The following is a 26,618-nucleotide window of genomic DNA, read 5'->3' on the forward strand; positions in this document are numbered from 1 at the left end:
GAGACCCCTTCATATAGCTAAGAAGCTTGCTGGTCATAAGGGCATCATGCTGCTGAAGCTAAGCAGGTCTGGGTCTGGTCAGGGACTGGATGGGAGACTCCCTGGAAACCACATGTATACCACTTTGGGTTCCATGGTGAAAAAAAGGTGGGGTATAAATGTAAGAAATACATGAATACACCATCTCTGCTATCTTTTCGGCGCCTTTTGAAGACTTTCCTCTTTCAACAAGCCTTTTAAGTTGAGACCTATCCCAGTCTGCATCTGTGTTAGAATTGCTTTTTAATATGTTTTTTAACCTTTTTTTTAAAGTGTGTTTTTTTAACCCTTTTTAAAAAGATGTCCTTAAAGCTTTTTAAAAAAAATGTTTTTGAAAGTTGTTTTGATGTATTTTAAGGTCTGTTTTTATGATGTTTTAAAGTATTTTTAGTGCTTTTGTTTGCCGCCCTGGGCTCCAGCTGGGAGGAAGGGCAGGATATAAATCCAATAATAAATAAATAAATAGATATATTAAATACTGGACTTCTATCTCATGGTGCAAACTGAGTACCATTTTTGTAATGATTTTTTGGTAATGAAAGGTTTTGCCTTCCCTTTTTGCCCTGATCTTACTTGTAACATGGTAGATTTTGTCTTGCAACTGTAGTGCAAAGCCCTTATGGTGACAGAGGTAAGGTTGCTCTCTGGTTTGAAGTCTTCTTATTTTAAGAATTATTATTATTTTATTAATACTCTTCCTATGCTAGGTCAGACCACTTCCCCCTTTCCGCTCTCTAATGATCACCGGTTATTTGTGACTTTCTACATGGGTTGGCCCATCTCCACACAGTGCAGCAAAATCATTTCCTAGTAAAAATGCATATTGAAGCTCCTATGGAGCAGGACCTTAAAAGGCAAAGAGACAGCATTTAAGCATCTGTCTTCTATCCAAGGGAATTTACCCACAGATTCCTTACCCAGTGAAATAAACTTGGCCATTGAAATTGAGGTAAAGTTTTCAAAGCATGCTGAAGGCTGTAAACATATAACTATTTACTTGCAGGTAAGCCCCATTAAACTCAGTGGTATGCATTTCTGGGTAGACACACATGAGATTGCACGGAAAGTCTCCCATCTGTTTATTTCTGTTATACATTGAGTTTTATGTGAAATGCTTGGATGAGGAAAACACCGTCTCAAAACTCATAATACCTGTGAAGCGTAAGTATTTAAGTTCTAAGATATAAAGGTCTAAAGTGTATACATTACTACACAACATAGATTTGTGTTTGAATCCAACTCATTATAGTTTTCTCATTTATTTTCCTTTGTCTCAAATTTTACAATGCATCAGTATGACTGAGTAGACTATCCCTATAACATAGATGCCAGCATACTAAATACTGAGAGCTATTAAACGAAGAATGGATTTACCTGGTTGTTATGTGGCATACCATAGAGTGCTTCCACCAGATCAGCTGCCCTCTTGAGTATGACTTCCTGCCATAAAAGAGGTGGGGGGAGTGGAGGTGGGGAGAGACATACTTTTATTTCAATAATGTTTTTGAGTTCATGCTTTTATGAGTTCAATATGTAGAAAAGGCATTTTCCAACATTCTGTTACACTGCGTTCCTCACCTTTATCTTCAGTATACAATTGTCTTAAAAAGCAACAGTACTTAGTGAACTCAGAATGTTGTTAAATTACTAGTTCATCCAGTTCATACACAGAAGCTTAATAAAGTTAAAAGGTGAAACTTGTTTGTGCTGCAAAATAAAAATTGTCAATTGTCTCCTGTCTGCACTATAAGCTCATCCATGGGTTTAATGCAGAATGACTTATAATCATGTTAGATTTCTGCAATCAATGTCATTCAGAGCATGTTATGAATCCTTGTAATCTGTTTATATGGTTCTTAATTTATATTATAGGAAGAGTGACCTTATCAGATCAACTATATTGTTAGGCTATCTCAGGAATGTGTTGATCTGATAAGAATGCCATAGCCAATTTCTTTGGTTCATATTCCTTTGTCATAGGTAGATGCCACAACCAGGTATTCACACTGGATACAGCACTATATAAGGTGGGGTGAGGGTGGGCGGGAGCGCTTTAAAGCCAAACTACAATTCTGCAAAGGGACACATGTAAGAATTTTATTCATAGAAGCACCATTTAAAACAAATCTTGAGATGTGCCTCGATTTGGGGTATAACTGTAACTTTGCATGGTTATTTACTTTTTAATCTTGCTACATTCCCATCCATTTGAAACTTACATCTGCACAGCACTATGCTCCTTTTTGTGTTCTTTTTTAGCATGTAAAAACATGCAGAACGAGATTGGATATAATAAAATATAATTGTAAATTACAGAGCATAGGATCTCTTTCTACATTACACTCTAATGCATAGTTGATTTTCACTGGTTAAATAAAAAACTAATGAGGCAACTTTTTTAATGGCTCTATTTTCTTCATATCACACAGCATAAAAGAACAGCAAAGCTGAATCCACGTATATTTCTGCAGGTGCCTTAAAAAAACCCAGATGCAACATTTTTCTACTGACTTTTGAATAAAGTTGAAAAGTTTAACTGAGAATGTTTTATAAACTAGATAGATTTTCTAACCAAAAGAAGCAGTAATGCTCAATTTTCATATACTATAGTCTCTGATCAGAAAATAGAGATATAATTGCATTCATTTTGCTGTCACCATAACCTCTTCAAAATCCTTGAACAACTCTTCAGATGACAAGCTTTTAGATGCATATTAGCATTTTTTTCAATTTAAAATTCTCTACAATATATGATAAAATAGTTGTCATACTGCAGTAGCTACTTATGACATACATGATGCCCTAAATTTAAAGATGTGTGTATGTGCACGCACATTTTGTACCGCTAATAAACATTTATCGTTTTTGAAAATGATTGCACAATCTACCCTTCAGATGCACATTTCAATTATTTTTCACACATGCAGCCAGGTGCATTATATAATTGATGGATTCTGAATCAATACATTTGAAACTATTTCGAAAGAGATCACGGACTACAGGCTTTGTCCTTTCTGTGCTGCTTGACCAAAGCACTAAATAATTTAAAAGGCTATGAACTGAATGCCTGTGATACCCATATGGAATCAGGCCATGCTGTTTTAGCCGAGCCACGTAGATTATTGAGTAAGCCTTGTCTCTCTTGTAAAAGATTAAAATGCTGGAGTAGGAGAGCTGCTTGTCAGATTTGACTTTTTTCCAGTCCCCAGTAAACTAAAACATCTTGTTCAGGCAATAAGACTTCTGGTGAAATCAAAGTCAGGAATGTTATGCTTGAACATTAGTTGCAGTAATATAATTGTAAAATATATTTGCACATTTATTATTAGCATCATTATTATCATTGTCACCATCATCATCCCTAATTATCCCTTTACTCTTAGTATCAATTCTGAAATACAGATTCATTTTGCTTCAAGTCTGAGCAGTGATATAGGCTGCAATTCATACCTATTTACATTGGAGCAGTTTAATTCACCTGAGGACTGCTGTTTTAATATAATTACACAGAAATTTAAACTATCATTCTTATAAGGATAAAGAATTGCTTATAGTAAACCACAGTGCAAAATAATAATAATAATAATAATAATAATAATAATAATAACCAATGTTTTCCACATAGTTGAGTACATTCAGTAAATGTCATTACAGTTTAGAGCTATTTGGTGTTTGGGATTTCTTTCTTTTGAAACAAGCAATTGCCTATATATATATATATATATATATAGCTTTCTTAAACAATATTTCCACATAATAAAATATTTTTGTATTTGACACTTTCACGTTAGCAATGCAGATGTTACACAAAAGATTCCTTTGTCAGATAATTCCAAGCTTTTATTCTAAAGACAATCATAGCATCTATATTCAGACTAGTCTTTAATAAAACTTACAGTAATAAGCATAATTTAAAACATTTTCAGTTCCCATTCAGTTCCCATATCTAATGCTATCATTACTTCAAATACAAAGCTGCACCTAAAAGTCTTCTAGAAGTTACTGCAACAGACCTTGCAAGGTGCTTGAATTGCGGTGACCAGAAAATTGTTCTCACCTCCATGTCATTACGCTCCCAGTGAACCAGCCCCCAAGCGTGTTTGTGTTCGGGATCTAATATATTGCCTTTCAATCAGAGCTGAGAGCCACTGAACACATAGACAGAACATGACGAGCAGGTCAGGAAAGCAATAAAGATTTTACAGAGCTGTCCAAGGTGCTAAATTTACTCAATAATGGGTTTGGCACCATAGTGTTAACCTCTCATTTACTACCAGTTTGAGAGACTAAATTGAAGTAGCTGACTTCATTTACCTTGAAATGTATATTTTATGACATTATGTAAGTAGATTGAAAGGGCACTGCAACTTTAACAATTTAAGGGCTAAAGCATGTTGAAGATGAAGCCTCGCTATTTATTGTATATTGCACATACGGTATATGGAATATTAAAATGCACTGATTAAATGTGTAAATGGTATTATAAGAAAGACAGCTAATATAAAAAGATCTATGCCTTTGAAAATGAAAGTGATATTGTGCTACTGAAAGCATGCATAGACAGAGGCATAGCTAAGTTGAAAATATTTTTCTAACATAGAACTCTTGTCAAGCAGACACTGGTGCAGTGCAACTAAATTAATATTTCTGCTATTTAATTATTACGTTCTTGGACAAATAAGACACTAAAGTGCATTAATGTTAAGAAATTATATCTTTTCCAAAGTTATTCAATCATTTCTTTTATTGAAAAATTATATGGCATAGAATGTGATTCTATGTGACAGTTTTCCATCTCCATCCTAGCTATGTCCATAGGACTAAGGATCCTGGCTATGCCCATTTTCATTCTGTGTATCTGGATTTAAGATGATTTATGCTGCAATTCTGTACAGAGTTATCTGTGAATAAGCTCCACTGAACAGTGCAACTGACTTGCATAGGATTATGCTGTCAGTCTTAATGACAAATAGTTGAGCCTGAAAATGGACAATAGTTTTTAAGAAAGATTATCATAGGATACAGGCATCATACCACAGTGTACACTCATTTCTTTTGTCTCACAATCATCTGCTCTCTGCTCAGTTTTGGCAAATTGTTGAAGTGCTGCAAAAAACCCTGTAAAATGCAGACAGAGATTATCTTTGATCTCTGCTTAGATTTGGGGGGGGCATTGTTGCTCTTCATTGATTCACAAAATTTGTTTGAGGAGACAATTGTGAGATTGTAGAATGTAAGCCACACTACTCTCACTTTAAGATGACTGGCTATCAGGGTTTTTCCCCTTACTTGGAGGGAAAAAATGGTGGGAGTTTGGCAGCCGTTTGTGTGGGGATCCATGGAGGGCTTTCTCTGCGGTAGCCCAATTTCAATGGAATTACCTGCTTTCTGGGGTATGTTTTTCCTCAGACTGTTTTCTTTTTGTTAGCAGATGAAGACAAACCTTTTTGTCCAGGCTTTTGGAGAGAGCTCAGAAGCTCAGGGTGGTGATGGCCTGAGAGAGGGCATTCTCTGTTGTGGCTTGCTTCTAAGTTGTGGACCTCCCTCCCCACAAGGACCATCTGGCAACTTCACTGTATTGTAGTTTTACGCAAATGCTGAAAACATACCTCTTTACCCTGGGCTTTGATTCCTGAGATGTATATTTTTAGGAGCCACACTATTTTGTAATTCTAGGTTGTTTTTAATGCTGTATTTTGAAACTGTAATAACAACAGCTTAAATGAGGTTGCCATCATTGCAGTCCCAAAGGGGTAACCCTCCATTTGGTACCATCCCCATTTGGATCAGCCACAGTGGCTCAGTAGTGCTGACTTTGCAGTTCTCTGGCCATATGTTAATTATCAGCTGAATCTACCTAATTCCTCCATGGTTCTGCCCTGCTAAAATGACACCAATGGTCAATAGGGTTTTCAGGGAGACTGTTGGAGATTTTAGAGTTAAAGTCATAGGAACCCCCATATGTATTTATTTATTTATACCCTTCCTTTCTTTCATCATAGAACCTAAGACAGCATACATGTGGTTCCCAGGTGATCTCCCATCCAGGCACTGACCAGATCCAGACCTGCTGAGCTTCAGTAAGGTTGTGGCCTCATGTGCCTTCAGACCATAGCCTGGGACTATGTACAGTTTCTACAGCAATAGCCGAACAGTATTTGTTAGGCTTTTGATGTCGAAGATGCCACTGAGGAATCCATTAAAGCACAACACTTGTTTTTAAATGAATTATAATCTCTTATATAAATGCCCAGTGCTCTTTTGGCTGAGCCACTTTCCACAGAATGAAATCTATTTTCCATATATGGTTAAACTGGGGTAATGCTTCATCATGGCAACTATATTTTGTGCCGCTTTTTAGGAGGAAATGCCACAACATTCTCACTGGCCTCTGCTTTCACCTTATGTTGAAATAGGTAAAAAATAATGGTGCATGTGGGCCCTGAATCTACCTGATGTCAAGAAACTTCAAGAAATGATTAGTTACTGGCAACATGTTTATCTTCCTTCCCAAGCAAGAGCAGTCCACTAGATATAAAGCTTATCGGCCACCTAAAGCATTAGTATACTTAGAAGGAAACGCTTCTCTAGCAAATCATGAGGCATTTATCATGGGTTGTCTAGATATCATAGCACCTTCTAATGCTCTATTAACACAGCACTGTGACAAAGATAAGAAAGTGAGAAAACATTCATCTTGCAGAGGTACTTAATGAAGGTGATGTCATTCACAGTTTTCATACTTCCATCTTTGGCTGATGGGCTCTGGCTCCTAGTTTATTATTTATTTATTTAAAGTATTTATAAGCCACACTTTTCATAGAGTACATCAAGGCAGCTTAACACATACAAAGGCATAAAAAATTTAAAACAATAAAAATATCATTAAAACCAATATAAAAGCATCAATAGAACTGTACTGGCTGGGGGGGGGTCACATTAAAAGGGCTGTCTAAAAAGTTCAGTTTTTAAAAGATGCCTGAAACAATGGAGGGATGGTTCCTGCTGAACCTCTGTGGCTAGGGAATTCCACAGTGCAGGGCCTGCCACACTAAAGGCTCAGTCCCTGGTTGAGGGAACCAAACCTCAGGGGAATGGGGAACCACTAAAAGTGCCCCATCAGAAGATCTCAGTGATCAAAATGGAACATAGAGAGTTAGGTGGTTCTTAAGGTAGTTTTGGCCCAGGTTAGTGGTGTAAACACATACCTAGTTATACTCTGAATACAAATTCGGGGGGGGGGGTTGGGGTTGGGGGGAGGGGAGAGCTTTGGAATTTTTTATTTAAAAGCATAACAACACTTAGACTACCAACCTATATGTGAATCAGTTTCACAGAACTCATTAGTGGGATTAATATTAGTGGGATGATTAGGCTTAGGCTGTCAGTTTATATTCCTTTTATATATTTGTGAATCAGTTTGTTCCATAACTGTGTTTTGTGTTTTAGGGGCTAGGTGAGCATTCTTTTTCAGGGAACATTTGAAAACCTTTAAGATGGACTTAACAATGATATCCCTTTGAAGAAAACTATTCAGACATATATTTTGTAGGAGGCTGGTTGCTATTTATACCTGGCACTTAGTCACCCATGGGCTCACCACTGTCTTTACATTCACAAAACAATGCATCTGCTGATCTTCTCCTTCCATTACAGGGAATGAGGGATCACTAGCATCTCCCTCTCACTGTTCCTTCCCTTGTGAATGATGGTCTTTGCTGCTAGCACTCACACAAGAATAATCCACATGTACAGCCTGAAATATTGTATAATATAGATGAAATGTCCACCACTGTGGGCCCAACTACTTGTTACATTAACATGGATTGAACATCAAGTGGAAGTTTTTTTTTAAAAATGGAGGGGAGGATGGAGAAATGTGCCATTTGAGGAAGAAAACAATGAGTCAACAGTAGTGACATGGAACATGAAAGAAGAAACAAATATTTCCATTATGCAGGAAAGGAAAAACCAAACAATAAATGTGGCAAAAACACATTCATGGCCCATTAATGAGTAAGAGGAGACGAAGCAGCGATGTACCTGATACCACAATGTTATTTATTTATTTAAAGCATGTCTATACCATCCTTCATTAAAAATTCCAGGGTGGTACAGAATAATATAAATACAGTTTCAATAAAATCAGTGCTCTAAAAACAATTTAAATATAAGCAGTGAGCCAGACATTTACTACAAGCTTGGCATTAACGACCAGTATAAAGACCAGATAAATCTTTAGCAAGCACTAAAATCTCATAAAAGTGGTTGCTTTGCCATATTTTAGAGGAGATGATTCCATAAGCTGGGCACTACAACAGAAGAGGCCCTCCACTTTCTTCTCCTTCCTTCTGTTAGCCATGTCTCCAAAAAAGAAGAAATGTGTATATGTTCCCTTTGTATTTCTTAAAAACAAATAAAACTACTGATAACAAAAGTAAGGGGGAGGGGTAAAATAATAGTTGTATGACCTACATGCAGAGGGAATCTGGTTGTCACTCACTGTCTGCCACCCCCTCCTTCTCCTGAAGCTATTTTCAGGTTTCTCCTCTTTAAGCTATTCTCACACTTCTGCCCTTTCTTCTGGCTCGAGTTCTCTCCCCCATTCCCTTACTAAATCTTCCCCTGAGTTTTTAAACAGCTTGCCAATAGGACATGTGCTTGGCAGTCTTGTGGGCCTTGAACATCCAGGTCCCAGCATTACCCTGATGATGGAATTCTGCCACTATTGGCAGCACATGCTTTCCTTATGTAGCAGGTGATGTGAAAGGCCTCTGCCTAAGACCCTGTGGGGCTGCTGCTAGTCCGAGTAGACTAAACTGAGCGAGATGGACAAATAGTCTGACCTGGTATAAGGCAGTTTCCTATGGTTCCTATACCATGATTGTTGTAGCAGCTTGAAACAGTGTCTGTGCTGTGCCTCTTACCATCTGGGCATTGGTGCTTGTTCCCATACCTGAGTCAGCCTGCTTGTCACCAATTGATCTCGGAGCAAGTGAAAGTAAAATAGTAATATTAAGCTGGCTATTTTTTTCTTCTTCTTCATCCATCTAGTATGAAGATGTATTCCAGTATACAAGACTCACCTAACGAAGGGGAACTAAGTTCTTCAAGCTGTAACAGTCTCCACAGCTTTCATCCAAACTGAAGATCTCAGCCTGTGCCTAAGGCACTAACACAGACACTCAGGCATGACCTTGCCACCTGCTCCACAATGAGCCAAGCTTATAAATAATATATAGTAAGCATATATGAGACAGCAAAATCTTTGAACACTGAAGGGTAAATGCATTCAGACATCAGGCCATGAATATATTGCAAATCAATGAGAAAGACATCTCTTGATCACAAGGGTGATAATGTTACAGCAGAGAGAAAATCTCATTCACAAAGTTTTACACAGAAAATACTGAATAAATCCATTGTATGCATCTGTCTTCCAAAATGTTACTCAATGTAATTTGGTTTTGCTTTGGCAAAAGCAGCTTCTGAATCATGGGGAAAGGGGGCAGGAATAAGCAGCTCTATCCCACATGTCATTTTTACTTTCAGAAATTGCTAAAACAAGATTGCAACCAATGCTGGGGAATCATAGCAGTTCTAATGGACAAAGATATCTGATCTCAGCATCACTGACAATTGCTGTGAAAAGGAGAGGCCTTGGGCATGCACTCTTACATTACATATTTGCTATTGGCTCTTACTGAAGCTGAGAATCCCTGCAGGCAAGAACAGTTTTCTCAGAAATGTTTCATGCTCAAATACATTTCCTACAGATATATAAGTGTGACAGTGACACACTTTCCACCAGGTATGATAAACTAGTGGCACACAGGGCTAGATCTGGCCCTAAGGTGATTTTATCTGGACCACAGAAGCCCTATCAAAGTTTAGTCAAAGTGTGGCGAGTATCAGAAGCAACTTGCTGGGTAGGGTGGAGCTGCTATGCTAGCTTCCCGGCAGGAATATCAGTGTTGCTTACTGGGAGAAAGAAGCTAGGGGGCAAGGTAGTGGGAAGCTTGGCCCTGTGAACACATACTAGGTACATCGGATTGACTCCACTGGTGCATATGCATTGCACTGACTTCCCATCACCTCACCTCTCCCCTTCTTGGTAAGCAACAGCAACCCACCTGCTGGGAAGCAAGCGTAGCGGCTCCACCACACCCAGTAAGCTGCTTCGCATGAATAATGCAGACTTGTTTGCTGCAATTATTACAACAATAGCCCTATTCAAGCATTCAAAAATGGTGTGAAAGCTTACACTTCCAAGGAGGAGTGGGCACATTTGTACTGGGTGCGCCTGCTCCAAACCTGATCTTTCTGGGTTGAGCAGGAAGGTCTGAAGGGAGCTTATAAGTGTGTTCAGTCAAATGCCCACATAAGTTCCCTCCAGACCTTCCAGGAAGTTGGGGGGAGGAGCAGGCACTCCAGGTGTGTAAGGGGATATTGTCAATGGCATAGGCATGAGCATGCCCACTTCCCCAATTTCAGCCCGCACATGTTCTTTTGAATGCTTGCATAGGGCTAATGTGTCTGAAGCGTTCTGAACTCTCAAAAGTACTAAATAAATGTTATGCATTGTTATTAATGTATCCGAGCCTTTACTGCAGGACAGATGTTATCAAGAGGAAGGTAGTTTGTGTGGCAGAAGATACTTCTCATCTCTGCCCACTATCTGAGTAATCAAGTACCTCCAGAGAATACAGAAGTTGGCAATCCCTGACTTTGAAGCATGAGTTATATTTTGGCATGCAAAAGTATAACTGGAAAGGAATGTGAAAAGCACACCTAGACACCACGTCACAGTCCATAAAATTCAAATAAATGCACTTTGAGAGGACAGAGAGTTGCCAGTAACATTGCTGCATAAAGTTATGCCCAATTTAAACCAAAGTGCTTTGTGTCCTGACTCTTTTTCCCCTTGTTCCATGTGCAATCTAGTACCTCTGGAGCAAGGGTTACCAATCTTTTTGGATCCATGGACACATTTGCAAGTCAGAGACACTGCCATGAGCATCACATACATACTGCAACCAAACGCACACACCAACCTGTTCTACTGGTTACAACAGAATGCTTCTTTGAAGCCTAATTTCAGCAAGGGAAGCAGACCCTGTGGATGCCAAAAGGCCTCTGTAGATTCATGTATACCTGCAGAGGCCATGATAGCAACCTCTGCTCTAGAGAATGTATAGGCTGGTAATCCCTGATTTATGCTTCCCTATGGAGCATGAGTGACGCATGCCATAGAAAAGGAGGGTTGGGTAGGAATATGGAAGCAGAGCTGGACCTGCCATTTCCTGGCCTGCAATGGTCCCTTGTGCTGCCTTTGCAGGCACCTGGATGCTCAAGTTGTGGGAGGGATGAGGAAAGACTTCTCTATGTACAGATGATGTGGTCAAATTCAACTGGGCTGAGTACAAAATGTTCTAAATCAACGGTATTTGAACATTGCTATCTAATATTTATTTATTAAATCTACATTCCACCCTTCCTCCCAGAAGGAGACCAGGGTGGCATTTATTAACTCTTTCTGCATTAACCCTTAAACTTTTTGTTTAAAAATTGGAATAAGAATAGAATGTAGATTAAATGGGTTTTTTTTGTACATCCAGAAAATCTTCTGGGATATAAATCTCAGATCAGAGAAGAGTCTTGTTAGAAGAAGCAAAACTGCTGGTTTTTAATGGGGCAAATAAAAGTGGAAAAATAAAAAGGCTGTGATTGCATGACCTTTGGTGATATTTTGTTACATTCTGCCCAGGGTGAATGAAAAAAAGACTGGAATAATGTTGGGAGGTTTTCATTTTAAAAAACTGCTCTGTCATAACCCCTACAAATGAGTACATTCACTTACATTTTATCACAGGCATAATTAAAAAAAGTGTCTGGGAAGGGGCACTCTCATTACAATAAAGGGCCACTTCAGACCCAATTGAAATGAAAAGAAAGAGCACAGCTTACATCTAGATACCAAGTGGTAATTTCTAGGGAAGCATAAAATGCCAAATGTGTAACAATTATGTTTTATAACTCTGTGTTCAAAGGACTTAATAGTATTTTATTGCATAGAGGCTTCAGCTCAAGCAGACCTATTTTACTGGAGTGCTCCCTGCCTTATGTTGTTAAAGCACTTCATCAACTTTCTTCTTATTATCAGCAGGAGAACGACGTGATTAAGCTGTGAACATATCTGAGCAGTCCCCAAAATCTGGCAGTAACTAATTGCACTAGGCAGATGTCTAACTGATACACTACATTTCTTCAAAAATATTGGGCGCATAAGGTACTTGATATTAGCCCCTCCAGCATTCTGATAACTATCACCACACTTAATATTATTGTTCTGTCTGGCCTCAGTAATGACACATAAAACCATTCTTTTCTAAGCCTATATTAAGAACATTTGGGGGGAATGGAGTGTAGAGGGACTGGATTATTTATTTTACCCCCAACATTCGTCACAAAAATGTTGACAATATGTTCATGGATCCTTACCATTAGTATTTTTTTTAAATAAAGGCAAATAGCTAAGGACATCTTGATCAGCTACTAGGAATATAACTAGCTGGTCCATTGGTCCATCTCACTCAGTATTGTCTACACTGATTGGCAATGGCTCTCCAGGATTTCAGGCACCAGTCTTTCTCAGTCCTACCTGGAGTTGCGGGGGATTTAATCTGGGGCCTTCTGCAAGCAAAGCTGATGCTCTACCACTGAGCTATGCCTCTTCCCCAGCTAGATACAGTTTAAGACCATCAGGGTGGAAAAATCAAAGCCACAACATACCATAATACCTTTTTTAAAGGAACAAACAAAAAATGTATTGCATTGTCTATTCATAGTGTATGAGCCATGTCTATCCTCTAAAAGTATATCACCTACAGCAGCTTTGTCCAACCTTTGGGTTCCCAGATGTTGCTAGACTGCAACTCCCATCAGCCCCAGCCAGCATGGCCAATGGTCAGGAATTATGGGAACTGTAGTCCAGCAACATCTGTGGCCCAAAGGTTGGACAAGGCTGACCTACAGTATCTTAATCTATGAGATATAAAGCATTAATATGTTTACAGCCCAGGCAAAGGCACAGTACATAGATCTTTGTTCTAAAAGGCAGCCTGAGTTTCTTGCATGGTACTTGGAGGATGTTACTTTCTGAATGATTTATCTCATTGTACGCAAAATGATTGACTTTTACAACAGAAAAAGGGGGGAGGGAGCCTGTTATTGCCTAAATGAAAAAAAATCAATGGAAGCAAAATAAAGACAAGATATTTTGTCTGAGTTGTCGTTAATACTACTGAAGAGCTATGGATATTAGAAGGTCAACAAATAAATTAGTCCAAGTGTTATGAAATGAATTATTTGAGTTTGAATCATATTGAGTGCAAATTGTTCACTGCCTATTAGACCAAGTAATTTTTACCCGTGGTGCCTCAATTACTGTTCCATAAACAATAATATAGTTGTAAGAGCTGCTAGTTTGATTGAGAAACCTCAGAGAAGCTGGCCTGGGAGAGCTGACTCTAAAGCAATGGATCACTAAGCTTGGTCTACTTCACAGGAACTCTCGCAAAAGAAACAAAATGGTCCAGTTTTCAAGTGCCAGACATTAAGAATAGATCGGAAAGAATTATGGTAATGGCATTGTCATCTTTCCTGCACATTGTCATGACATGAAGATAATAAAAATGAAGCTCTTTCTGCTGCCCAGCTGAAGTGTGCTGAGAGAACTGTGCAATGGCCATGTTTCATCTTTAAAGGCAAACCATACTATATCTCTATGGAATTTCAAGCTTAAGCAGACAACAATGAAGCTGTAATTTGCTATCCTAAAGCACCAACATTATGCAATTTCAGAATGCAAATCTCACTTCACAAATGACAAGATGGAACCTATGATAAATGCCTGTATATGCCCTTTAGGTCTGGGCACACCAATCTCAACAAACTTCTAGACTGGCAATTTCTAAATATCTAATTAATAGACACCAGAGGATTGCTTTAGTTATAACCTCCTTTTGTTAGCTCCGGGGCACTGGTTTGATGTCATAAACGAACCTCTGGCCCATGGGTGAAAGTTGGACCTTCAGGCTTTCCCATTTGCCCCACCAGGTTGTTTTGGCCAAGCCATATGATGTCACATGTGGTGCACGTAAGGATGGGTGTTCACTGAAAGGAGCAATGCAGGCCTTCTCCTGGCTCATATCATATTGGTGCACCTCCTGATAGCACTGTGAGAATGTGCATTTTCACACTGACCCCTTAGAACTATAGTTTGGTTTCACCAGCCTTTAGTGAAGAGCCACCTCAGAATTTACTCCCTCCTCGTCAAATAACCAGTGATAAGAGACGGTTTTAGATCTGAAATTGTCTTATCACAATGCAAGATGAAGTGATCACTTACAAAGCATGATTTCTCTCATTGCTTACTTTCAGCAAGAGTCTAAGTTTCATTGCTGTAAACATGTGACTAGCAGTGGAGATGGGCAAGCTGCATGCTATGTGCCACTTAGCGATTTCACTAGACTGAGATGTATAAGAGTTCTTGTAAAAGGTAGGGGAAAGGTTTAGTGCAAGGCTGAACCATCTTTCTTTAATAAATTACCTTCCATGAACTCCGATGACACATGTACTTCCCCTGCCTTCCCTCATAGGATCCTTATCCAGCTGGACTTCTCTATTTGAATTCTCCGCATAGGAGTAGGAGGTGTACTACTTTAGAAGCCCAAGAGATGCAAAGTAGCTGTCCTGCCCAGAGCGCGAGTCACGAGACGGAGACGAGGATGAAATTAATTCTTGTTTTATTAGAGTAATTGAAACATCAAAGGCAGCACACTTCATAGAATTAGCTAAGCTAACTCACTACTGTCCCTAACTAAGCTACCTAAGCATACTCTGCAGCGTGTGAAGAAAGTTGACTCAGCACCCATACCAAGGGGGTGATGGCTAAAGTAGGAAAGGTCTTCACCCGTAATCTCTGACTCCTTCGAAGACCCTCCATCTGACCAAAGCGCTTATTGCAACGTCTTGTGCAGGGTGAGAGGGGGCGCGCCTCCACCAGCTTATCTGACAGTACAGGCTTGATAGATGCCGGCTTAGCTTCAGGAGGCGGGGAAGAGTTTGAAGTGTCAGGAGGGGAGCTCAGGGGGGGGGTGGAGTCAGCACACAGGCCAGGATATTCCCCAACGGCTCTGTTGGGGTGTCTGGAGGTGGAGCGAAGTCTTCTTCAGCGGGAGAACTGTCCGTGGGAACTAGCACAGTGTCAACCACACCCCCTCCCTCATTGTCCTCGAAAGTCTCAACACCCTCTGATCCTTCCTCTTGCCCTAGCTGAGGGAGCTGATGCTCATCCATCCCCCCTCCTTGTTCCCCCTGAGGGAGCTGGGGCTCAACAGCAGATAAGCATCTATATACATTATCATGATGAAACTTTACCACATTACTTAAGAACGAGAACATAAGAAGAGTCCTGCTGGATCAGGCTCAAAGCCCATCCAGTCCAGCATCCTGTACTTACAGTGGTCAGCCAGATAGCTGTGGGAAACTTGCAAGCAAGACCTGAGCACAACAGCTTCCCACTTATTTATTTATTTATTAAATTTATATACCGCCCGACTAGCAATAGCTCTCTGGGTGGTGAACATAAAATAGCATAAAAATACAATGAATAACAAAATAATACTAAAATACAATCAACAATCCAATACAATAAACATTTTTAAAAGTAAATCAGTGTAACTTAAAATGCTTCAGAGAATAGGAAGGTTTTGACCTGGCGCCGGAAGGAGAGCAGAGTCGGCGCCAGGCGTACTTCCTCGGGGAGACTGTTCCATAGTTCGGGGGCCACCACTGAGAAGGCCCTAGATCTTGCCATCACCCTCCGGGCCTCCCTGTGAGTTGGAACCCGGAGGAGGGCCTTCGTAGCAGAACGTAGTGCACAGGCCGGTTCATATCGGAAGAGGCGTTCCTCAAGGTATCGTGGTCCCACACCGTATAAGACTTTATAGGTTAATACCAACACTTTGAATCTAGCCCGGAAACATATTGGCAACCAGTGCAAGCTGGCCAGAACAGGTGTTATATGCTCGGACCGCTTGGTCCTTGTCAGCAATCTGGCCGCCGCATTTTGCACTAGTTGTAGCTTCCGAACTGTCTTCAAAGGTAGCCCTACGTAAAGCGCATTACAGTAATCCAAACGTGAGGTTACCAGAGCATGTACCACTGATGTAAGGTCCTCTTTACTCAAATAGGGACGTAGCTGGGCTACCAACCGAAGTTGGTAAAACACATTCCTAACCACCGAGGCTACTTGAGCCTCAAGTGAGAGGGAAGAGTCTAAAAAGACTCCCAGACTACGAACCCGGTCCTTTAGGGGGAGTGTAACCCCATCCAGGACAGGGTATATATCCACCATCCGATCAGAGAACCCGTCCACCAACAGCATCTCAGTCTTGTCTGGATTGAGCTTCAGTTTGTTAACTCTCATCCAGTCCATTGTTGCGGCCAGGCAACGGTTCAGCAAATCGACAGCCTCACCTGAAGAAGATGAAAAGGAGAAGTAGAGCTGCGTGTCATCAGCGTACTGATGACAACGCACTCCAAAACTCCTGATGACCTCTCCCAACGGCTTCATGTAGATATTAAAAAGCAGGGGGGACAAAACTGACCCCTGCGGGACCCCATATTGGAGAGCCCGCGGTGTCGAGCAATGTTCCCCAAGCACTACCTTCTGGAGACGACCCGCCAGGTAGGAGCGGAACCACTGCCAAGCAGTACCTCCAACTCCCAACTCCGCGAGCCTCTCCAGAAGGATACCATGGTCGATGGTATCAAAAGCTGCTGAGAGATCAAGGAGAATCAACAGAGTTACACTCTCCCTGTCTCTTTCCCGACATAGGTCATCGTACAGGGCGACCAAGGCTGTCTCAGTGCCAAAACCGGGCCTAAAACCCGATTGAAATGGATCTAGATAATCAGTTTCATCCAATAGCGCCTGGAGCTGGCCAGCAACCACCCGTTCCAAGACCTTGCCCAGGAATGGAACATTCGCCACTGGCTTGTAGCTGTTAAAATTGTCTGGGTCCAAGGAAGGCTTTTTCAGGAGTGGTCTCACCACTGCCTCTTTCAGACAGCCCGGGACCACTCCCTCTCGTAAAGAGGCATTTATCACTTCCTTGGCCCAGCTACCTGTTCCATTCCTGCTAGTTTTTATCAGCCAGGAGGAGCAAGGATCCAGTACCGAAGTGATTGCACGTACCTGTCCAAGCACCTCGTCCACGTCCTCGAGTTGAACCAACTGAAGCTCATCCAACAAAACAGGACAAGACTGTGCTCCGGACATCTCACTAGGATCTACTGCTATAACTTGAGAGTCTAGGTCCTGGCGGATACATGAGATCTTATTCTGGAAGTGATCGGCAAACTGATTACAGCGGGCCTCCGATGATTCCACTGTGTCCGGAGGGTTTGAATGGAGAAGCCCCCGGACAACTCGAAAGAGCTCCGCTGGGCGGCAAAATGATGTTTTTTAGCTGCCTTCACTGCTCCTACATAGAACTTAGTCGAAGCACTAACCAGCGCATAATTGTATCCGTCAGGAGTTCGTCTCCATTTCCGCTCAAGCCGCCTCCTATCTTGCTTCATCGCTCTCAGCTCCGGAGTATACCATGGAGCTGTATGAGCTCTACACAGGAGAGGGCGTGCAGGAGCGATCGTGTTTACAGCCCGGGTCATCTCCGTATTCCACAGAGCGACCAGGGCTTCAGCAGGAGCGCCAGTCCTATCAGCCGGAAAATCCCCCAGAGCCCTTTGAAAACCTTCAGGATCCATTAGTCTCTGGGGGCGGACCATTTTAATAGGTCCCCCACCCTTGCAGAGGGAAGAGGCTACTGAAAGTCTAAACTTCAGCAAGCAGTGGTCTGTCCATGACAAAGGGAGTGTTGTAAAACTCCCCACATCCAGATCACTTTCCCCATGCTCAGTAGCAAAAACAAGGTCTAGAGTGTGCCCCGATACATGTGTTGGACCACTAACACATTGAGACAGCCCCATGGCTGTCATGGAAGCCATGAAGTCCTGAGCTGCACCAGACAAAGTGGTCTTGGCATGAATGTTGAAATCCCCCAGTACTATTAGTCTGGGGGACCTCAACAATATATCCGAGACCACTTCCGCCAGCTCAGTTAGGGAAGCCATTGGGCAGCAAGGTGGGCGGTACACCAGAAGGATTCCCAGCCTGTCCCTCTGGCCCAACACAAGGTGCAAACACTCCAGGCCAGTAACTGAATGAACATGGTGCTTGGTGAGTGAGATGGAACTCTTATAGACGACAGCAACCCCACCTCCCCGACCCTCAGATCTACCATGATGCTGAACCAAGTACCCCGGTGGGCAGAGCTGAGAGAGACCAACTCCTCCCTGCTCACCCACCCTGCCTCTGACACTGGAGGTAGTACATAGCCACCATCATTGGTAGCCACCGATATTCTTATCCTCCCTGACTCTGTATAACCCCCTTTTAAAGATGTCCACGTTGGCAGGCATCACTATGTCTTATGGTAGCAAATTCCATAGTTTGACTACATGCTGTTTGAAGAAGTATTTCCTTTTGCCCATCTTGAATCTCCCAGGGATGGTAAAAGACATATAGTGTCACTGAGAGAATTAATCAGTAATCAGCACACCCAAACTAAATATGTGCAATGTATGTTCTCTGCTGATGTATCTTAGTACATTGGGTAAAAGCAATGAATAAGGCATTACTTTTATAATGTGTTTCAACTAGGAGGCCATGTGTCCTACTTTCCCTTTGTTTGAAGTCCTCTATCTGAAAGGCTGTTTGGTCCAGGTCTGGTTTTAAGATAAAGACGACCCTATGAAGGGTAGTTTTGAAGTGGCCCATCAACAGTTAACACTTGGACAGAGAACTGAGCAGGCACACAAGTGAGCTAGTCATGGTCTTCCCCATTGTGGCGAGACATATGGTACTTCTATATAAATTATAGTACTTATTCTTACATCTAAAACACAGCTTAAACTCCCTCTTGATCTAGATCTAAAGGTATGGGGAGAGGGAAGGAGAGAGCTAGTTATTTCCACTTGTGCATTTTTCCTGGTGAAAATAGGTTCCCCAAAGTTTCTCTTTTCCACAGAAATAAAGCTGCTGTATATGCCCTTCCCTATGCCACAGATCCAATCTGGATTTTGGGTGTGTGAGAGAGAGTATAGCTGCTATTTAACATATTGTGTAGTTTGACCCAGATATCAAGGGGGGGGATTTTTTTAATGATGATCACACTTCATCCACATGAACTATGGGGGGGGGAAAGAAGACCAAGAGCAGCTGTAGGAGTGCATTTAATTCAAGAGGGGAGAGGTTTAAACCTCACCATCATCTCTGTTGGAAGATTCAGGACAGACAAAAGGAAGTACTTCTTTACTCAGCGCATAGTTAAACTATGGAATTTGCTCCCACAAGATGCAGTAATGGCCACCAGCTTGGATGGCTTTAAAAGAGGATTAGACAAATTCATGGAGGACAGGGCTATCAATGGCTACTAGCCATGATGGCTGTGCTCTGCCACCCTAGTCAGAGGCAGCATGCTTCTGAAAACCAGTTGCCGGAAGCCTCAGGAGGGGAGAGTGTTCTTGCACTCGGGTCCTGCTTGCGGGCTTCCCCCAGGCACCTGGTTGGCCACTGTGAGAACAGGATGCTGGACTAGATGGGCCACTGGCCTGATCCAGCAGGCTCTTCTTATGTTCTTATGTTCTGTCTGGATGGATCCAGGCTCTTCAACTACTTTTTTTTAAAAAAAATAAAGATAGAGAAATGTGATCATACATTTTAAGTATCATCTAGTTTGAGCCTCTGAGCTACCATAATAGTTACTTTAAACTGATTAATTAATTAATAAGTTAAAGGCAAGACTAAATTGGATTTGGCTGATATATTGCTAATCCCATGGGGATTTAAATAATTTGAAAAGAAGCATCTCAGGTATTTTTTGGCACACTCACCCTAGCTTAAGAGGATCGGAATTAATTCACCGCAAGCCAGAATCTTTGAAAATTGAATTGATATAGGAAAAAGCTGTTCCTCTGTAACAGTGCAGAGCTGTGAAAGTCAACCATAAGAAACAGAGAGTATACATCATCCCCTAAAGCAGGGATGAGGAACCTCCAGATGTTGTTGGACTACAAATCCCCTCATTCCTGACCATTGACCATGGGGCCTGGGGCTGATCCAACAATACTTGGGGGGGAGTTACAGGTTCCCCATCCCTGTTCTAACAATTAGTTCCTCTTAGGAGTCTTCTTAAGTGCTGTGTAACCCTGACAGCCTCTTCCTGTGACAAGAAATTCAGTACTAACCTGTTATTTTGCCTAAAGTTATTCATAAATTGGATATCAAAATATCTATATCTCAAGAAAAGCTTTTAGACCCCCACACCTTAAAGAACAACAAATTAAAGCAATCATTAATAAACTTCACTTGTTACAGGGAGGCCTATAAATAAAGCAAATAAATAAAATAAATTTACATGTAATACACTCAAACAACATTTTCCTTTTTCCACTATGAGGCAGGCAGAACATGCACTGTACTGTTCAAGAGTGGTTAAAGAACCAACACATCTGGATGTTGCAACATCTCAAACAATTTTTCAAATATAACCAACTGGGTACTAACTTTTGGCACCCCTTGGATTGAGCTGGAAACTAGAGATGCCATTTACTCTTTTATACTACTACTCAGCTGGTGCTCCTTATTGATATTTGCACAGGACTAAAAATTGAACATGCAACATCTACATTGCTTATTCCCCACACATGGACATTCTAAAACAATATTAGTGTAATTAGAATAGATTGTGCAGCATGCAGTGACTCCCACTTGGTTTTGTCACTCTGCTTCATCTGTGATAAATCACTAAGCACACATTATATGTTAGGAGGGAGATTTTTTGTCTCATTTCTCCAATCAACAACAGAGTGCCACCACGTGACTTGAGTCTGAACTTCAATTCTAGCTGGCACACAGCTGAGCCAAATAGCATTTGGCACAATGCAGACTAGAAGCGAATCACTAAATGGCTGATTTACTAAATTATTATTGGATGAGCCTTTGCAGTTCCATTGGAAAGTGCATCTCTTCTTGGTGTGTTCAAATTGTTCTGTGTTTAAATATTCAGCATGAGGCTAATGTGAACTGATGATGTGAAACTACAAACATTCACTTTCAATATAGGCAGAGAGACAAGAGATGCAACATATCATGCAGCCTGCAGAGGTGAAAATGATTTATATTTAAGGATGCTGCTGCTTACTTCCACCACTTTAAAGTGCACTTAATTAGTCTGGTGTTTCAAAGAGTAAATTCAGGATACCGGGAAGGGGGAAAACACACACACACGGCCAACCATACTTCTTGTTTACTCAAGCTACAGAATTCCAATGAGGTCTGCTTCGAAGGCCAGTTTTAGCCAAGGGTTTTCAGCCTGCATCATTCTACTTCTCATACAAAAAGGCTCACCTTCTAACAAAATTCAGAGGAGCAGTCAACAAATGTGTTTGTAATGCAATACTGGCTTGTAATTATATGACTTTTGCAAGTAAAAAAAAGAGATAATTTCTTTACTGCCACCTGCTGGAGCTGGCAATAATCCTTTGTCATACTAAAAGAACAAGCATCCTCTCTTTAGAGGGCAGTTAACGGCAAGCATTTAAAATACTGTGATCTGAGATACTTACAGTAGATTAGAATTTTTTATTGGTACTGTGTTGCCATAACAACATAAAGGCAGCAGATGACTTAAGCCAAGCTTGCAAAGCAAAAGGCTGCTCATCTGGCAGTTAAAATGAATACAGTTCACTTCACAAGTTCCCCATATGGACCCTTAGTGTATGGTAATGAGGATACCATATGGTGAGAAAAGAAATGCACAGAGAACAATTGTGCTCCACTGGATGGGTGAACTGGATAGGAAGTTATGATAAAACACAGGAGAGAGATTTGTCTGTGTGCTCTCTAGCTCAAGGGTTCTTTCAGAATGGGATCCCTCTCGTTTTCCCTTAATCCACTTCTTAATGGTACATGTATGGATGTGACAAAGAAGCATATTGAACATTTTGCGACATCATTCATCATAAACTGTCAGCTGTGTTTACAAATCAGCCCAGGATGATCTTATACATCAGTAATTCTTAAAAGGCAACAGTGCTAAGGTTTAAGACAAAGTGCAGGGAAATTTAAGCATTCCTGACAAGCAGAAACATTAGTGGTAATCATTTTAGAAATGCTTGCATCTTTTTGCATGCATGTTTGGCTGTAAATAATGTTGGAATGTATAACAGCTTTTCAAAAGGTAGGTGGAAAATGGAACAAATAATATTTTTCTTTCTCCAAAGGATAAAAACAAATAATTGATTAGAATCACAAAGAAGTATTTGTTGCAGACATCCACATATACATTGTACAGAATGTAGGACTAACCAGATCCTCAACCTGGTAAGACAGCTTTGCTAAAGGCTGCAAAGTCAATTTTGTACTACACATGCTTCATAAAAGATGAATATAAATGCATTAGTTAGACACGGTGAGCTAAATTAGAAGGTCAGGCAGGGCTGGAAGGGCTGAAAAATCACACAACCAATGACTGTAATTACTCTTTTTTTAAGTCTATTAAGTGGTGTTGTTCTATCAAGGCTCAGGGGTATAAGACATGAAGTACAAGATAAAGTAATGTGTATTTATTACTCCCACAGGATCAATTTACTAGATATTTTCAGCTCCATAGAACAAAATACACAAATGCAGCGTTTGTTGCTTTCTTCAAAACTGTGGCATATATTTTTCCTCCAAAAGCACTACTGCTCTTAGAATAAAAATTGCTTATGGGGTTAGGGTCTTTTCATTTGCTTTACCATTTCATTGTGCCTAGCAGTATACATAAGGATTTAAAAATCAGTACAACCGTTTAGCCAATTTAATCTAGGGGAAAGGCCATGACTGAATGGTACAGCACACACTTTGCATGCAAAATTGGATTCCTGCATCGAGCAAGGGATTGGACTCGATGGCCTTATAGGCCCCTTCCAACTCTACGATTCTATGAAAAGATCCTAGATTCAGTCTCCAAGATCAGGGATGGGGAAATTGTTGTCATCCAGATGTTGTTAGATCACAGCTCCCATCATCCCTGACATTGGCTATACCAGCTGGAACTAATGGGAGTTTTGGTCCAATGAGATCTGTAGGTTCCTCATACCTGCCCCAAATCTTCAGGTAGGGCTAGAAAATGCCCCTGCCTGAAATGTTGGAGAGCTGCTACCAGTCAGGGTAAACAATTCTGAGACATTGGCTAGATGGACCAATGGTCTGACATGGGATAAGGCAGCTTCTTATAGATGATTAAAATGCTTGTGTTATGTGGTCTAAATCTGCAGACTGATTAAAACGTTATTCCACCCAATGAAAAACACTTTCAGACGATGGTGCTCACAGATGGCCATAAAGTTCAGCTTTATCCTTTGGAAAGTTTCAGTGCACTTATAGATAGCTTGTGCTTGCATGGAGATTGTGCCTGAGACTGGGCCAAACCACTGTGATAAGTATGAAGAAAGAATTACAGCCAACTGCATTGAACACCAGCTTTCATAATCAAGATTCAGTTGCTTCACCTACACTGAAAAAATGCATGACCTGGCCCTAAGTCTTTTGCCTTAGGAGAATATGCAAAGGCACAGATTCAGATAGGAAAAGGACCCATGTCATTCTTGCTATCCTTTATATATTAAAGTTTTACCACAGATTCTAAATTACACCATCTGCTCTAATCATTTGCTGAGTAAACACTGACCCACTTAGAAAATGCACTGGAATGTATACAGATTTCTGCTGACCTTCAAAAAGAAAATAACTCCTTGCCAGCAATTTGTACATGGCTCTGCCCTTCAGCTGTCAGAACGTCATTGTTCTGGAGTTATCCCGGATTTTGGACTTTATGCACTACCAAACTAACTACCTCTAACTGCCCAGCCTCAGTGTGACGACAACTGCAGCCACTCTAGAAAATAGCGTTGACATTTAGGAATTTATTTCTGCACCCTTGCCAATTTGTGAATCATCCAAGTATGCATTTGAGTATGTATTTGTCCTTTAAATCGCTGCAGAAGTTATATTGAGAAGTATTAGCTGATAGCCATTTTACAGAAGAAGATGTTTCCAAGGTCATATTGGGGGCAGGCATGAAAACAAATAGATATAAGGGTGAAAGTAGACAAGAAGCCACTACATCTTAGCAACTGTGCAAATGGCTTTTTAGACTAAATAGCAGGTGTGGTGACTCCTCCTAGCAGGGGGATGGGGGCCTTTTATGCTTTTCCCCATGCTGTGGTCATTGTAGGGGTTTTAAAGTATCTTTTGGGTTCTTTTTTGCCAAAGCAAAATTCTCATTGTAGTAGAATTCTCATAATCCAGATTCTAGGTATTCTGATATTCTATATAATCAAATGTCATACTGTTTTGCCCATGTGATCTTACAACTACTTATATGTTCTTCCAAGAAAATGCATTTATTTATCTAGAAATTTAAAAATGTAAACATTTGATGTCCTTCAGACTTCCTGAATCACACAGGTGGTACTACACCTGTTATTTTAGGGTTTTCTTCTTGCTATTACTTGCATCCAGTTATGAATATCAGTTATTTAAACCTAAATTGATTTGTTGCTGCCTTTAGGATAGAGATAAGAAAAAAACCTAGCAAAACACAGAAACTTTTAAACTGATTCAGAATTATATAGAAGCACATATCATGTATGCTTCTAAATTCTTGTTTCTAATAGAACATCCAAATCATAGCATCCAATTGTATGTACACACATGCACACAAACACAGTGTCATATATCCATAGTAAGATCTGTATATTCTTATATTTTATACTTCTGTTGTAACTGAGATCTCATCTCAGACTTGAGATCAGTTTTCAGATTTCTGCTCACTGAATCTATGTAACATAAGAGCCCTCTTTGAGTCATTTCCCCCCTCACACAACTACAGTTATGGGAAGGGAAAAGTGGAGCAGCATTCACTATTGTCCCCTGCTGTCAGGGTTCAGCCCTGCCCCAAAATGCAGTGTTCTCAGAGGAGGAGCAAGCGGATCAGGACCCTCCAGAATATCTCCACACGGCCAGTGATCCTGAAGAGCAAATGGAGCCAGATGGCCCTGCACTGGGACTGAAGATCCTCACAGAAGCTACCTGGGTTTCTGGCTGGCTCTCAGACTACCCCACCCAGGGCTACAGGAGTACAGGAAACAGTGAGCTAGGCAGAAGCTTCACAGCAGCTGCCAAAGTGTTCGACGAGCTGCACATGGGGCTACTTGGGAGGAGGGGAAAACACCTGGCTGAAAGCCAGGAAGGAGAGGAGACTCCCCCTCCTCTATAAGCTCCAAGTCTCAGCTACTTCATCACTGAAGCAACAGATGTCTTCCTGTTGGAGCTCCAGACTTCCTGACCTGGAAAAATGGAGAACTGTTGGTTTCCCCCACTACCATTCATGCTTTGGAGCTGAAGGTCTGAAACGAGGAGGCTGCGTTACACATGTAGGACTGAGCACCCTGATGATCATGCAGATTCCTAAACTGTACAAGAAGCCTATGTGCATACAGCTGGCTACCTGCTTCAGACCTTCAGCACCATGGTGCAGATTGAGGCTGGGCTGGCTGTTGAGAATGTGGCAGTAGGGACTAGGGCAGCAGTCCACATGACACTTATTGCATCAAGAGGATTAAGAACATACCCTAAGAATGGTGGCATGTTTTTTTAAAAAACATTACTTTTGGGGGGGCATATTCCTTGAGTTCTTTCTGACCATCAGCTGTAGACAGAGTTATCTTTATAATTTCTCCCATTTATTTGCTGTCCAACATTTCTGGAATTTTTGCCACCACACTAAAACTGTCATACAGTAGGGCCCCGCTTTACAGTGCTTCGCTTTACAGCGATTCGTTAATACAGCAGTCTCAATTAGACGCAATTAGACTAAAGCCCCACGCATACAGCATTTGTTCCACTTTTACGCCAGTTTTCAGGCATCGTGCGACATTCTATTCAATGGGTACCGCTTTACAGCAGTTTTCACTTTACAGCGGTGGTCTGGAACGTAACCTGCCGTATGAGTGGGGCCCTACTGTATACAAATATGGCCTAAATACCAAACAGCAGCAGCTTCTTAACAGGTGATAACATAGAGATGCTCAATAGTCATTCATGATTAGGGATGGGAGAGAATATCTGCTAAATCAGACTTAGTACCAGATTCCAACTGAATTCAACAATCCACTATCTTTTCGGACCACCACTGACTTCTTGTGGTGGGCTGAGGCTGTATGCGGCATGGATTTTTTGCGACGGGCCGCAGCTGTAAAAGGCACAGGTTTTCTCCTAATTTTTTCTCCGATGTTACGTAATTATAATTATAATTTCATGTGTTGATGCATTCATAACACTGTGTAGGTGTGAGAAATAGGAAAAAATAAACTACGTGGACGACTGTGATAATTTACATAGG

The 26,618-nt window shown here is 41.0% G+C and overlaps 1 protein-coding gene across 6 annotated transcripts in view; it reads right to left on the reverse strand.

Moving 5' to 3' along the window:
- Positions 1–26,618, reverse strand: part of EBF1 (EBF transcription factor 1) — a 502,532-nt gene that overhangs the window by 26,156 nt on the left and 449,758 nt on the right. For all 6 annotated transcript variants that reach the window (XM_061617505.1, XM_061617503.1, XM_061617502.1 and 3 more), the window contains exon 12: positions 1,414–1,479. In XM_061617505.1, coding sequence (XP_061473489.1) covers positions 1,414–1,479 — 66 coding nt within the window. The remainder of the gene's footprint in view (positions 1–1,413; positions 1,480–26,618) is intronic.

The sequence above is a fragment of the Rhineura floridana genome, chromosome 3 (genome assembly GCF_030035675.1).
Source record: "Rhineura floridana isolate rRhiFlo1 chromosome 3, rRhiFlo1.hap2, whole genome shotgun sequence".
NCBI lineage: Eukaryota > Metazoa > Chordata > Lepidosauria > Squamata > Rhineuridae > Rhineura > Rhineura floridana.